Raw genomic sequence first — 15,843 nt, 5'->3', positions numbered from 1 at the left:
GAAATAGTAAGATTGAAAATGAAATCCTTTTTTTATTATTTCTGTTCTTGAGAAAATAAATTATTTACAAAAACATAAACCAATTATTTATTATTCAAATAAGCTTTGCATTGTGTTTAAGTGAGGTAGAAACATCAAATTATTTTTTTTATTGCACCCATTCACGGAATTTATGGTGTATTATTTTGAAGCAGTGGAATTTCAATTGAGAAATACTAAAGTACACATTTTTTATTTATATTACTCAATATTTTAGACTAATATTTTATTTTTATATTATTAGAATTTATAGTTTAAAATTTAGGATTTAGTTAACACTTAATACGGTAATTTTTTTAATATTAGATATAAAAATATATTTGTTAGCCAAATATTGATTTAAAATGATAAATTTTGTTAATCATGTAGCATTTTTCATTTTAATTTTTGCATCCGTAATAATTCTATGAGTAATGATTGAAAATCTGAGTTTATTTTTTAATCATTCTCATAATATTTAAATTATTGAAAATTAAATATATCTTAATTTTTTAAAACATAAAACATAAAAATTTAAAATTTTCTTTATTTAAAATTCAAAGAAAATTATATTAAAACATTACCTAAATTCCTAAATTTGATTATATGCTTTTCAAATTTCAATACTAATTCACTCTAATTGAGAACTCGGTAACTGAAGTCTCAATAAAATTAGATAAAGATATCTAAGCCAAAATCATACAAAAATTAAACATTTCTTCATTATGTTTTCTTAGCTAATAATAATGACACCATCAATAATAATAATAATAATAATAATAATAATAATAATAATAATAATAATAATAATAATAATAATAATAATAATCTATATCTATGAAGAACTCAAAATAAATGCAAGTGTTAATTCTAATCCCATTGCTTGCACAAATTAAGTTTACTTCTTTACACTCAAGAATGGTTTAAACATGAGCAGCACCCCAACTCCTTCAACAACATTAAGGATAAAGAATACCATATGCGTCCCTATTATTTAAAAAAAAAATGAATAAAAGATTTGTTAGCATAAATGAACCACACATTTAAATTACAGATAAATTATTTATCTTTTATTTATTAATATGTCAAACAAAAAGAACTTCAAACACATTATATTATTATTATTATTATTATTATTATTATTATTATTATTATTATTATTATTATTATACCAGGGAGAAAAGAGGCATCTAGTCGCTTCTGAGACCAAGTTAACCTACATGATAAAAAGAATAAAATAAGAAAATAATTATGAAATTCCATGATCCAAAATATTTCACTAATGAAACATTTGTAAACTCCAATTGGCCTGGTTACAATACAAACACACTAAAAAAACAAAAGAAATTACTATTAGAATATTTTGTATTAGCGACGGATTTTTTCGACAAACTTTTTTAAATTAGTGATAGATATTCTTGTTAGTGACGAATTAATGACGAATAATATCCGACGACATTAGTTACAATATAAACACATTCCAAACAAAAGGAATTACTATTAGAATTTTTTACATTAGCGACAGATTTTTCAACGAATTTTCTTAAATTAGCGACAGAAGTCGTCACTATTAGTGACAAAATTAATGACGAATAATATCCGACGAAAAAAATTTCGAGTGAAAGGGATACTCACAATGCACCACCTGCAGCTGGGCCAATTGTTTTGAATGCAGACATAGCAGTCATGGCAATGCCATTTGCTGCCCCTCTTTGATGTTGTTCCTGATCACAAATATTACCACAATCTCACAAGGATGGTATTTGAAATTAATAAAAAAATTGAAAATTATTTTATGTAAATCAAATCAAATTAATTAAAATAAAAATATAATTTTTTATTTGATTTATGATTAGTTATTTTATCTGGAATTTACCAAATTGATTCAAATCTTTATTTAACTTTATAAGTTTAGAAGTAAATTAAACATTTGACATATATATAAACAAAAGAAAAAGACAGAAAAAAAAATTTTTTTGAATGGAAGTCCATTGAATTTAGAAATGAAAAAATTTTATTTTTAATTTAAATTCCAAACAAACTATTTGATTACTGTCTCTGATCTTTTAATTGGCATTCCAAATTAAAGATACTCATATAAAACTAATAATCTCCACATTACCAGAAAAAAAGAATGTTAATAATGAAATGCTAACTTACCACTGCTCTATTTTGCAGAATGAACAAACCGGTTGCAATTGTTTCCTATCTCCAACAAAACAAACTCAATTAGAAAATAGGGATGTTAAACTATCCTAGATCTTTTGTAAAATTATTATATATAATTTCCTAAAAATATATTTAATGCATATTCTATACGAATAAACACTATTATTTATATAACTTCGAAATGCTAAAGAAATAGCCAATGAGTAATATCTCAAATGACATAGTCTCTTCATATTCAATTAAGAGGTTGCGGGTTCGAGTCTCCTATCTTTGGTAAAAAAAAAAAAAACGCTAAAGAAATATGAGTAATTGTGTACATATAATCTTTTACCACGTAATTAATTATAGGGTAAATGTCTTTTTTTATCTTTGATAATTTATTCGAAAAACAAAACACTTTTTTCACAATTCAAAAATCCTATCCGATTTCTAACCATTCAAATAATTGCTATATCGAAAATATTTGGTAACCAAAGAAAATCAGTCAAAAACAGTCATAACTTGCCTTATTTAGCATCCATTAATTGTTGCGATAATTAATTAATGCTAAATAAGGCAAGTTCTGGCTGTTTTTTTTTTTTTTGTCTACCTAGCATTACCCGCTGGAGATCAACTAGACCAATTAATTAAACAATTAAGAACCGATTAAAGATTTTTCGAATTATGGAAGGTCACTGGTTAGGACCGGAATATTTAGTCTTAATTATTTTGGTTTCCCAAGGTATCTCCTAACTCGAAAGGAGAAGGACTAATTCGTCGTAGATCAGAGCTTTATTTAAGAGTTTATAGTTGGCCAATATGTTATTGCATGCACAAAGCGGACTAATAAACTAACTACTAGACCAACCCAACTTGATTATTTACTCTTAATTATATATTGCCTAAAAATATATAAGAATTTGTTGTTGTTTTTCACTTACAGTTGCAAGACTTTTAAGAATGGAAGCAGAACTTATAACTGCGTAGAGTGTGAAGCCTGATAACATTCTCATGAAAGGATAACTTTGCAACAATGGTATACTTAACACCTGCATAATATAAATTACAAGTATATATTATTTGAACATTATATTATTTATTGAATAAATGTTTAATTTGGTCATTTAAATTTTATGCATGAGTCAAATTAAATATTTTATATTTTTATAAATTGAATTGGTTAGAGATAATAAAATAAGAAGATACCATATTCAATTTAGAATTTTAAGGTATTGAAATAATAATGAATTTCTTATAATCTTATAAACTCTTTAATATTTCTTGTTTTTTTTTTTTTTTTTCCAATGTGAGATTAATCGTTCGCAGATGCTATTCAACATATTTACATGGGCAAACAATATAAATATAAAATAGGATAAAAACTAATTTGATTCATGTATAAAATTTGAAAGATTCATTCAACTAATTATTCCTTAGTGTGTCAAATACCAGCAGAAGAGAAAAGGAAAAAGAAAATGAGATAGAGAGATATTAGTTGTAATTTGTAAACATATACACCCATATTAGGTTAAATAAAATATTATTAATTTTATAAAAATAAAAAATAAAAAAATACTAATAAATCGGATAAGAGTAATATTACATAGTCAACAATTATTATCATTTTTTACAGTACTTGATGAGTAATAATTTATATTTATACTTACAAAAATTTTACACATAAAAAATATATAAATTATATTTATATTTATCAAAATTTACACACATAAATTAATACGATTTAAAATTGTTAGTCCAAAAATTTTTGGCCAATAATAATAATCGCAAGATTTGATTAAAAGAAAGCTAACCGCTGTGAGACGAGCAAGAGTAACGGGCCCACAGGTTTTTTGCACCATTGGGTATAGGGTTAGCTGGTATATTATAATAGCAATACCTGAATAATAATAATAATTAAGTGGGTAATTAATAAGTAAATTATATATGCATAAGAGCTATCTATGCATATGTGAAAAGATGTACCTGAAATTGCAAGAACAGTACCAACATTATCAGTTGTAAAATTCAAACCACCCAACCTTCGAGGACTAACAGCCCATAATGAGAATACCTAATAACAAGAAATTTGTTATATAATATAAGTAGGGGTGAACGCAGATAGGATCGGATCGGATATAGCCAAAATTTCGATTCGATCCGCACTAAAATCATCGAATCAGATTGAATCCAATATCCGCAGTTTTTAAGGTTGGATCCGATCCACACATTTGCGGATCGGATCGGATATCGGATATATCCGTAAAGCACAAAAAAAATATTTTTAAAAGCTTATTTTTATTAAAAACATATCAATAAAATTCATTTTTTCTATTCTTTTAAATATATTTACTCTTAAAATAATATTAAACATACTTTTCTTAAATAATAAATTAAAATAATACAATATATATGATCATTATTAGTTGAAATAAAATATAAAAAGAATATTTACTTATTTATTTCTTTATTTTGCGGATACGTGGATATGCGGATCAGATATGCGGATACCAACACGAAATCCGCAATCCGATCCGATTAGTGTGCGGATCTGATCCGATTCGATCTGAAAGCCTTGCGGATCGGATCCATATCCTCAATTTTCGGATTGAATTCGGATAAATACCGTGGATATGCGGATCAGATCCGATCCATGAACACCCTAAATATAAGAGATTTTGGAAGTGAACATTACAATTTACATAGTAACATTGTGGTCAACCTTCAACACACAAAAATATTCGAAATTCTTTAAAATAAATACATCTGAAGCTAAATTACAAGAAATATTCGACATTCAAACAAAACAAAAATTCATTTTTAATGGATTTCATATTAGACTTATTTGAAAATCTGTTATAACATCGACTAAAATTAACTGCTATAGTATTGATTTTTTAGTATTACTCATAATATAATTACCTCTAAAGAGTTAGCAACAATAACAACAACAATAATAATAATAATTACCTCTTGATAAGCAATGTCATGAAGTGAGAAAACACAGTAGACAATGACAGAGGACATTAAGGGCCAATTTTGGAAGATACTTTTTTCTTCTTCAGCTTCATCATCATTATTACTTCCAGCTTCTAAAGCTTCAGCTTTATCAATGGATTTATTGTTATCTTTGTGGTTGTGAAGTGTCTCCTATAGTGATCATTGCATGCACTACTTCAATTCAATATTTTATAATATTATTTGTGACTAATTTAACGAACAAAATATGGCACAAGTTAATTAATATACATACATACCGGAAGCCAAATGCATGCAATTGCTACCACAAATGCAAAAACTGATATTATGAAGCAGGGCAAGAAATATGGAAACCTACAACACAAGTTATTAGCAACATATTAAATTATTCAAGTTTATAATTAAATAAAAAAAACCTAAAAGAAACAAAAAACAAAAAAAATCCACTTACCTATCCCAAAAGGAATTCTTTGGAAATATATTTGGGTATTTCTCTACTGGCTGTAATACATAAATTTTCAAAATATTAGGAACGCATAATAATGTGGCATAGAATAATTAATCTTAATTAAAGTTGTTCTTTTTAATAAATATGCAAGGACAAAAGGGACTTTTTTTTCAAATAACATATATGTACAGAAGTAAATAATAATGTTACAAATAAGTCTAATTTACAGTGGTTATTCTAGCGATTTTAAAAAATCGTTGCTAAAAATAATACTTTATTTATTTTAAAGCAATTATCCAACTGTTACTATTATCGTCGCAATCTGTCGAAATAATTAATCTTAATTAAAATTGTTCTTTTTAATAAATATGCAAAGACAAAAGTCATTTTTTTTGTCAAATAACATATATGTAGGTAAGTAAATAATAATGTTACAAATAACTCTGCTTTTTGCCGTGATTATTCTAGCGATTTATAAAACCGTCGTTAAAAATTTAACAGCATTTTATTTTAAAATGATTATCCAACCGTCGCTATTATCGTCACAATCTACCGATAATATATGTACACAAAAATATGTTCAAATAAATAAATAAATAAAATAATTATATAATAATTACCTGAGCAAGATAACCTCCCAATGCTGGTCCAACGACTAAACCTACTCCCCAAGCTGCAACAACCTGAAATTATATCAAACTTAAACTAATTAATAATTATTACTATGATGATGATGATGGATATACCAACTTCTAAAAATCATGTTTTATTAGTGATACGTACGGTTGAGAGTCCAATAGCTTGGTGTTCTTCTCTGCAAATCTCAGTAGCATAAGCCTGTTCATATGTGATTTAATTTCTAATAATAATTGAGCTTTGAATATATAAAACAATAATGAATATAATAATATTGATGAGTAATAAGAAAAAAAATGGTACTTTTATTGGTCCAAGCAAACCATTTAAACTTCCAAGTAGAAATCTCATGCTAATAGCCATCCAAAGATTTGTGCTGAGGCCAAATAATGTGTTGAATATCACACTGCATGCAACATTATTATATTGTTATTTGTTTAATAGTAAAAGTCATTTGATTTATTTAAAGATATTTAACTTTCTTTGCACTAATTAATAACACCACTATTTAGTAATAATTAGAGTACACCAAATATATAAATTAAACATTTAATTTAAGGTGAAGAAAGAATAAAAAGTTAATTTAGAAATTTTTTTAATGAAAATATTCTGTAAACACAAAAGATGGCCACCATGTATTTATATATATGTTTCACATATTTTTCTAATAGAAGTAATTAACTTAAAAAATAAATAAAATTTTCATTGCTGAATAATCACATTTTTTGTAATAGAATAATATCACATTTAATTATATGGTTTATGACGAATTTTGATTATAAATATTAATATAATGCCATTTAAATGAGTGAGTGATTTCTAGAATTTATATAGTATTGGTATTCTTAATATATGTTTTTTTTTTTTGAAACAAAGAAGCTCAACACAAACGTGGAGCGGAACACACAGACAACGACACAAATTATAGACTCTACATAAAATTAAAAACAAGCTATCCCAGTGTTATCTCCGGCATTGCCATCAACAACCAAAGGGATCTTCACACCTCCACTCTCTGTAGTTTAGTAGTGACAAGTTGATGATGTCTCCAACACATTTAGCTTTATTCTGAAACAACCTCCGATTCCTTTCTAACCAGATATTCCATACAATTGCGAAGAAGCTTACGAACCACTTTTTTCTCACCTCTTTTCTACTAGTAGCACCTGTCCAGCTTAGAAAATGTTCCTTCAGAGAACCTGGCATTGACCACGATTGGCCGAAATCGGATAACCAAGCACACCACACCTGCCAAGAGAATTCGCATCCCAGGAACAAGTGGTGGACATATTCAACTTCCTTGGAGCATAATACACACATATTCTCATCTTGATTAAGAATACCGAGTCGAGACAATCTTTCCTTAGTGTTCACTCTGCCTATCAAAACAAACCAAGCAAACAGCTCAACTCTTGGAGGGACTAAACCTTTCCAAATAGTCTTGGTGAAGCTATAGCTTGTTATGTCATCCGGGAGTGTTTCCGCCTGCAACACCTGCACAAATGAGTTAGTAGAAAAAATACCTTGTCTGTCAAATTTCTATACAACTCTATCCTCTTTTCCTATGGACAGTTTAACCGGTCTCAGGGTATCATGTAATTGGTTCACCATTTTCAACTCCCACTGGAATAACTCATGCCTCCATTGGAAGTTCCAAATCCACTCAAGTCCATCTCAAAACCCACAAATCCCTATGGTTGATCCTTTTTGAGCTGAAACCGAGAAGAGCCTTGGAAACCTATCCTTAAGAACTCCACAACTGAGCCAGACGTCTTCCCAAAAGTGAGTTTTTCTGCCATCACCAATCTCCATAGTTAAGCCAGTTATCATCTTATCTCTGATATGTTGCTCCTTAACCTGTAGCTGGCATATGTCCTTCCATGGGCCCCCTTTAGTGGGTAAAGTCTGGGTAGATAAAAGCTTATTAGGAGAGAGATTGTTACACGAGCAGACCACCTTCTTCCACAGAGAGCACTCCTCTTTTGAGAATCTCCACCACCACTTAAAAAGAAGAGCAGTATTCCTAACCATAGCATTGCCAACTCCTAACCCCCCTAGTTTCTTTGGGGCCTGGACTATGTCCCACTTAACCAACGCCATCCTGTTCCTACCGTCTTCCTTGCTCCATAAGAACCTTCTCTGTAGGGAGATCAACTTTTCTGCAACCGCTTTAGGCATCTTGTATAAGCTTAAGTAGTATACTGGCAGGCTACTTAGTACTGCTTTTATGAGGACCAACTTTCCCGCTTTGTTGAGTATCTTAGACTTCCACAAGCTAAGCTTTTCCTCCACTTTGTCTAAGATTGGCTTCCAGGTTTTAACCAGCCTCGAATTGGCTCCTAAGGGGATTCCAAGGTATCTGATCGGGAGAGTCGCCGCCTTGCATCCCAATAGGCTACACGTACTCCGAGCCCACTGTTGGTCACAATTGATGGGGATCAAGCTGGATTTATCAAAATTGATACTCAGCCCCGACATAACCTCAAAACATCGTAGAAGTCTCTTATAATTCGTAATAGTCTCCTCATCTGGCGGGCATAATAGCACCGTATCATCAGCAAACTGGAGATGTGATAGTTCTATATTGTCTCGCCCAACAAACAGTGGAGCTATCCTTCCGTTCCTAACTGCCTCTCCAATCATCCTATGTAATACATCAACTATAAGCACAAATAAGAATGGAGATAGCGGGTCACCTTGTCTCAGTCCTCTTTCCATCTTGAACGGCTTCGTTGGTGAGCCGTTTACTAACACCGACATAGAGGTTGTGGTGATACACTCCATAACCCACTCTCTCCATCTTCGCCCAAATCCCATCTTCTGCAACACAATGTCCACAAAACTCCACTTGACCATATTATATGCCTTTTGAAAATCAAGCTTGATTATTGCCGCTTCCTTTTTCATCCTCTTAAGCCAATGTACTGTTTCACAGGAAATAAGCGCCCCATCATGTATTTTCCGCCCTTTAACAAAAACACTCTGAGTTTCTCCAACCAGATCTGGCATGATTGATCTCATTCTCCTGACCAGAACCTTCGAAATCACTTTATACACACAGCCAACCATACTAATTGGTCGAAGATCCTTTATCTCCTTCGCTCCAATGAATTTTGGTGCCAAGGCAACCCAAGTGATGTTAGCATCCGTTGGTAGCTTAGATGTTTGAAAGAAACCCAATACAGCTGCCGTGAACTCAGCCCCAATCTCGTCCCAGCACTTCTTGATGAAGTTCATGTTGTAACCGTCACTTCCAGGTGCCCTAGTTGATTCACAATCCCATACCGCCTCTCTAATCTCCTCAACCGACGGCAGTACCTCCAGAGCTGCATCATCCTCGCCATTTATCACCTCCACCAGACTATCCCTAAAACCCACTGTAGGTGACTTTTCTTGATGATATAAATTCTTGTAAAACTATCGAATAGCAATTTTTATTCTAGCCTGGTTTCTTACCATTCTCCCATTTATCACCAAACCATCCAGCCTGTTATTCCTTCTCCTTGTTGAGGCTATATTATGGAAATACCTGGTGTTTCTGTCCATGTCCTTCGCAAGTCGTGAACGTGACATCTGTTTCCAATGCAATTTCTTTCTGGCATACCACTTCTCACAGCAAGTCACTAGCGCCTTTCTTCTAGCTTCCACTGTTCCATCATATACTTAATCTCTTCCTCAAACCTCATGATTTTCCTATCCATGTCACCAAAGTTGTCTCTGTGCCATCTCCCCAGAGGACCCGTTAAAGCCTTCAGTTTATCAGTAAAATGCATCTCTCCTAAGCCTCTCCATTCCTCCTTAACCATTCTGAGGAAGCCTTCATGTGTAAACCACGAGTCCAAACTTCGTAATGGTCTAGGACCGTACCTCAATCTTGTATCCTCAACTATCAGTGGACAGTGATCTGACAATCCTCTAGGCCCTCCTCTTAGACGGATCTCAGGAAACTGTTCAACCCATTCTAGATCCACCAGCACTCTGTCAATCCGACTACATGAGCGACCTCTGAACCACGTAAATTTACGGTCATTAAGCGGTAGGTCCACCAGGTGCATTTTTTGAACCCAATTTCTAAATTCTTCAGCAGACGCTGGTAAGCTAATAGCATCTTTTCTCTCCTCTACTTGTACAATTTCATTAAAATCACCCATAAAACAACAAGGGACCTGACATAACCCGGAAATATATCTCAATTCCTCCCACACAGCAAGTTTTTCATCCCTAGTATAAGCCCCATAAACCAATACGAAAGCACAGTTGAAATTATTCGTCCTTATCTTTCCTTCCACACATAACCATCTCTCCCCTTTGTGACTATTACTCATTTCAAAAATCATTTCATCCCATAACAATAGCAACCCACCCGATGCACCGTCAGACTCAACATATTCCCATCCAACATTATCACACCCCCACATATTTGCCACATCAAACTTTGTAATTACTTGCCTTTTAGTCTCTATCAATCCTAACATGTGAATCTTAAATTTTTTCCTCAGATCTTTAATCATTCTCATCTTCCCATCTCCCCTCAACCCCCTAATATTCCATGAACTAAAGATCATTTAGTAGGATTATTACACACCTTTTTATTGTTTTTGGGTCTGCTTCTTCTTACTTTCGCCTTTTGTTTCGCCAGCCTTCTTCTCTGGGCAATTTCTTCATTTTGGGCTTGGAGGATGGCCATGATGTCCTCCTCTTCGTCAAGCAACACTGCATCAGACTCTACTGCTATTTCCCAAGTCTTCTTATTTTCTAACAACTGCTCCTCTAGTATCGCATACTGGTTCTCACCCGTTTCCTCATTTTTATCCTCGATGAATTCTTTTATTTGTATATTCCCATAAACATTGCCATCTTGTACTTGCTTCCTCTTATTCAACTTCGTTACAGGGCCTCCATTTACAGTCTCAGCATCTACTTCTTCTACGATATCCCCTTCTCTGTTTTGAGGAATATTCATAGCCTTGAGCTCCCCATCAGATTCGGATTCCCCATCAATATCCCCCTCATTCCCATCATCACTGGCCTCCCCAGCATCGTGCGCATCTACATGGTTGTTATCATCCTTCTCAGACCCTCCAATCCTTCCAATAACCCTCTCACCCGGATTTATCACGATTTCCTCAGCCACCAAACCCTCGGGATCGCCACTTGCAATTTGCATCGCCTTCCTAGTCACCGCCCCATCCCTCATCGTGTCTAGGAGTCACTGAGAACCTTCAACGTTGCTCGCGGCCTCATGGCTTCCACGGTTCAACTCTCGGCGACGGTCACTGACGCCGTATCCATCACCATTCACAATCTGAACATCACCATCTCTACCCTGAACCGAGCCTGAACTTGGCTGCCTTGGTGTTGATCTGCACGCGTTGTCCTGGCAGTCGCGGATCACGTCACGGAAGTCCTCCACTTGCCGTGTACCTCGTCCCTGGGTCTGCGCAGCATCTCCACCCTCCAGCAGGGGAAGCGCAGCTGATGCGTCTTGGCCTGGTCGGGTCAGCACCTGCTTGCACCTTCTCCCCCGACCCGGTTTCAACAGACCCGGCCCTGTCAACAGATTTGTCCCAGCATTCGTCCAATTAATGATTATTCTTAAATATATGTTATTCTGGCCTTCATTAATGATTCGGGTTCAGTCGCAAGTCACCAATCGACAAGTCCACTGACCCAGATCAAGAGACGACCCGTGCATCACCTCTCATTCTACGAAAAATTTGGACAACTAACAGAAACTTTTATGCAGGTGGATCTGATCACAAGAAATCTACTCGAACACAGAGTATAAATAGGGAATGATCTATCACTTTTAGAGATACGTCACCCTAACTTTAATTGGCAGCCTATTCATACAAACTCTAAATTTAACATCGGAATATCCTTGCAGGTGGCCCTTCGCCAACACGCCGACGCAGAGGCCGAACGCACAAACATATGTATTTTGGTCTAAGAATAATTTATAATAATTTGAATGAAGACAGATGTAAAATGTAATAATTATATATACTTACACAGTAATAACACCAAAAATAATAACGGGTTTTCTACCATAACGATCAGATACCATTCCCCATAATATAGATGTTAGAGCTCTCCCCAGCATGAATGAAGATCCTACAACATTTTTTTATATATATATATCAGGATCTAATAAACAAATTAAATTAAACATAATTAAAAAGATAGTATATATATATCATGCTAGTATATCTTATACTATAGTGACTATAGTAATGATAATATTTTAAAAAATATTATTAAAATTAAAGTAATACTTGCATAATTATCAAAATTATTATAAACATAAGCATATTAGAATCGACTTATATAATAATAATAATAGTATAAGTAAGTTAATTAGGACAATCGTACCTACATAACCAGCATAGGAACTGATATCTTCCTCTCTTTCTGCAATATGAAAATCTTTTACCTAAAATTATTAAATATTTATTAGTAATGCGTAGAAATTGTTATTGTACGATTTAATTATTAATATCCGTTAATTAATTTATGCAATATTTCATCGGAGGGTAAGGTGTCATATAAAAACAAAAAACTTTGATGTAATCATAATAAAAAAAAACACAAATGATTAGCATTGCGGCCTGTAAAAATAAGGAAAAAGTAATGTACTAATGTGACACATAAAATTATTTATATATTTTTACCTATTTATTAAAATTTGGAAGGAAATTAATTTAGTATATAAAAAATTTTATGATAAAAAACTTAAAAGTTGAGTAAATATTTAATTCAAATTTTCTATCTTTTTTTACAAAAGGTTGCATAATCTTAACAAAAAAAGTTAAATAATAAATGAACTCCTAATAATTCTCATTTTAAGATATATTAATCATTTTCTAATTAAAATCGAGATAGACATACATTCATGATTTTTTTTTTTTGGGCCTTGGTAAGTAATTCTTTGTTCATTATAAAGGGGACCTCCAAAAAAAAAGATAAGAACAACACTACTTCATTATTATTAAATCAGAGCATGCTTCACATGTTTTTGGAGGTACACAAAATTCAACTTTTTTTCCAAAAAGTAGAAAATAAAAAAATAAATTCAACTCACCATGAAATAAACAAATGGAAAGAGAGAACATACAGGCAGCGCTGCAACAAATAGAAGAAAAATTAATTAAACACATCATAAACTCAGAAAAAAATATCCATGTAAAAAAAAAAGAAAAACTCAAAAAAAATATTAAATCAATTTGAAATTTTTTTTTCGTCGTCTAATCATATTCAATTTTTTTAAATAACTGCATCAAAAAATTAAATCTTTCAAAAAAAAATTCGTTTAAATTATTAGAATGAAATTAAAGATAACATATATTTGAAATTAAATAAAAACTCAAGTACAGTTAATTTTATGATAAAACAGAAAAGAATTAAGGGAGAAAATGACAACTAGGTCTCTGACCTTTTGTTCTGCAGACATTTTTATCCATGACCATTGAAAAATACTTTTAAGTTATTGACATTCACAAAACTTGAACGGATCAGTCCCTGACGGAGACATTTGGACGGATCAGTCCCTGACGGAAGCATTTGGACGGAGGGACTGATCCATCCAAGTTTTGTGAATGTCAAGGATTTAAAAGTATTTTTTAATGATCAATGACAAAAATGTCCGCGGGACAAAATGTTAGGTACCTATTTGTCCTTTTCTCGGATTAAGGCAGAGAAAGAAGAAAGAATTGAAGAAAGTGATGATGATATATGAGAAGAGAAATGATTAGAAAGCTTACTTCCACATAAGACTGCAAGCCATATATAAAGAAGATTCCGAATTGAGATTCCATTTGTGAGGTGTTTGGCTTTATCAACCTTGCAACCAGGGCAATTCTCATAATACACTTCTTCTTTCTTCACCAATAATAATGCTTCTCTAATGTTATTATTATTCCCATCTTCCATTGATGAAGATTTCAAGAGTAACAGTGCTGTCAGCTGTGGACTCACCTTGCTCTCAGATTTTTATAGCACCAATCATGCAACTACTCTACTCTTAATAATTCTTAAGTAAGGTCTATTATTTATTTATCTCTTTAGATTTTTTATTAGATTTATATAATTTAAATATTTATAAGTATATTTTTATATTAAATAAAAAAATTTAATTATTTTTTTTAGTTGCTATGTTTTTGAAAAATACAATAATTTTACAATATTTATTTCTAAAATGTTCCATAATTTTATTTAGACCAAATATAATAATAAATATTTTGTATTTTAATAAAATAGTTATAACAAAGATTTATTTGACAATTATTATTAAATATAGGTATTTAATTATAAAAACATAATTAAAATTTTGATAAAATTATTAGAAAAGACAAAATAATAAAATAAACTATGGAATTTGATGTGTGAATTTTGGTATATTTGACCAAGTAAAACTTTTATTCAAACATGGTTACCAAATTATTTGCCTTCGTAATAACGGAAGTGGCAGCTGTATGATTGTATCCACGTCACACATTTGTGACATGACAAAAATATTTCTGACATATGTCAATTTTTCGTTAATAATAATGGAGTACCATTGTTGTTTCCTTTTAAAAACTAATTGTTGACTCGAGAGAAACTCTCTTAGAAATTTTTAATTTACTTAAATAAATTCATTTGAAATTGTGTGGAAAATTACAAGGTTGAGTTGAGAGTAACCACATAAATATAGGTATGGTCAAAATTTTGAGGTAAATAACCTTATTTGGTGGGTGTAAAATAGTATCAATCTTAAGCAACAAATTAACAATAAATGGAGAAAGTGAAAAAGAATTGAAATAACTACAGTAGAATGAAGAAGAAAATGAAAAAAAAATGATTGAAAAGAAATCAGGAGAGAAGAGTGTTGTGATGATGAATTTTTTTATTCTAATTAAATTATATATCATAAGAACTTCACACTATACTATATAGTTTATATAGCTGTACAAAAAGTGTGAAAACAAAAAAAATAACAAATTATATATTAACTAATCCTAACAAATTAGTCAACTAAACAATTTAACAAACAAACAAAAATATACTAACAAATTTTTTATATTTAAAAATATTATTTTCAACATATATATTAACTAACAGTGGGAATGGTCTCTTGTTCTCTTTCTAGTAATGTAGAGAATTTGAATTTGTAAAATGTCTATCTTGGTTAACAACATGTTGACTTAGCTTAAACAAATGTAAGGAAGTCTCAATGGTCATTTAAAGTAGCTAAATTTATATATAAAAAAAATATTATATACACAAAAATTAGTCAATTAAATATTTGAAATGATCTCTTAAATTTATAATTTTTATTATTTTAATTTTTTAAATTTAAAATATATTATATTGGTCTTCAAAATCTAACTTCAGGCAGTATATTGGTCTCCGAATTTTTTCTAGAGTTAAGCCAACAAATGAAATACGAAGCTAATTTTGATTTGTCAGGTTAGACACATGACTAAATGATATCGTTTTATTTTGGCACTTAAATAAAAAAAATCATTTTAAAGAATAAGAAAAGATAAAATAGTTTGTATATCATATAAACTCTTTTTCGTCTTCTCGTTTTTGTTTTCTTTAAGCAGCAAAATAAAACGACATCGTTTAGCCCTGTG

The 15,843-nt window shown here is 31.3% G+C and overlaps 1 protein-coding gene across 1 annotated transcript; it reads right to left on the bottom strand.

Moving 5' to 3' along the window:
• Positions 1-775: 775 nt before the first annotated feature.
• Positions 776-15,079, bottom strand: LOC112782849 (protein ZINC INDUCED FACILITATOR-LIKE 1). Its single transcript, XM_025825478.2, has 17 exons — positions 13,987-15,079; positions 13,308-13,348; positions 12,599-12,659; positions 12,238-12,340; positions 6,530-6,632; positions 6,374-6,427; positions 6,211-6,273; positions 5,594-5,643; positions 5,421-5,496; positions 5,134-5,313; positions 4,150-4,237; positions 3,978-4,063; positions 3,108-3,215; positions 2,179-2,223; positions 1,654-1,742; positions 1,191-1,234; positions 776-1,005 (listed from the first exon to the last, which is right to left on the bottom strand). Exons 1-17 carry the CDS (start codon positions 14,153-14,155, stop codon positions 917-919), a joined length of 1,449 nt encoding a protein of 482 aa, XP_025681263.1. The 5' UTR covers positions 14,156-15,079; the 3' UTR covers positions 776-916.
• Positions 15,080-15,843: the final 764 nt, after the last annotated feature.

Source organism: Arachis hypogaea, chromosome 20, assembly GCF_003086295.3.
Source record: "Arachis hypogaea cultivar Tifrunner chromosome 20, arahy.Tifrunner.gnm2.J5K5, whole genome shotgun sequence".
NCBI classification, from domain to species: Eukaryota; Viridiplantae; Streptophyta; class Magnoliopsida; order Fabales; family Fabaceae; genus Arachis; species Arachis hypogaea.
This window is presented reverse-complemented; position numbering and strand designations above follow the sequence as displayed.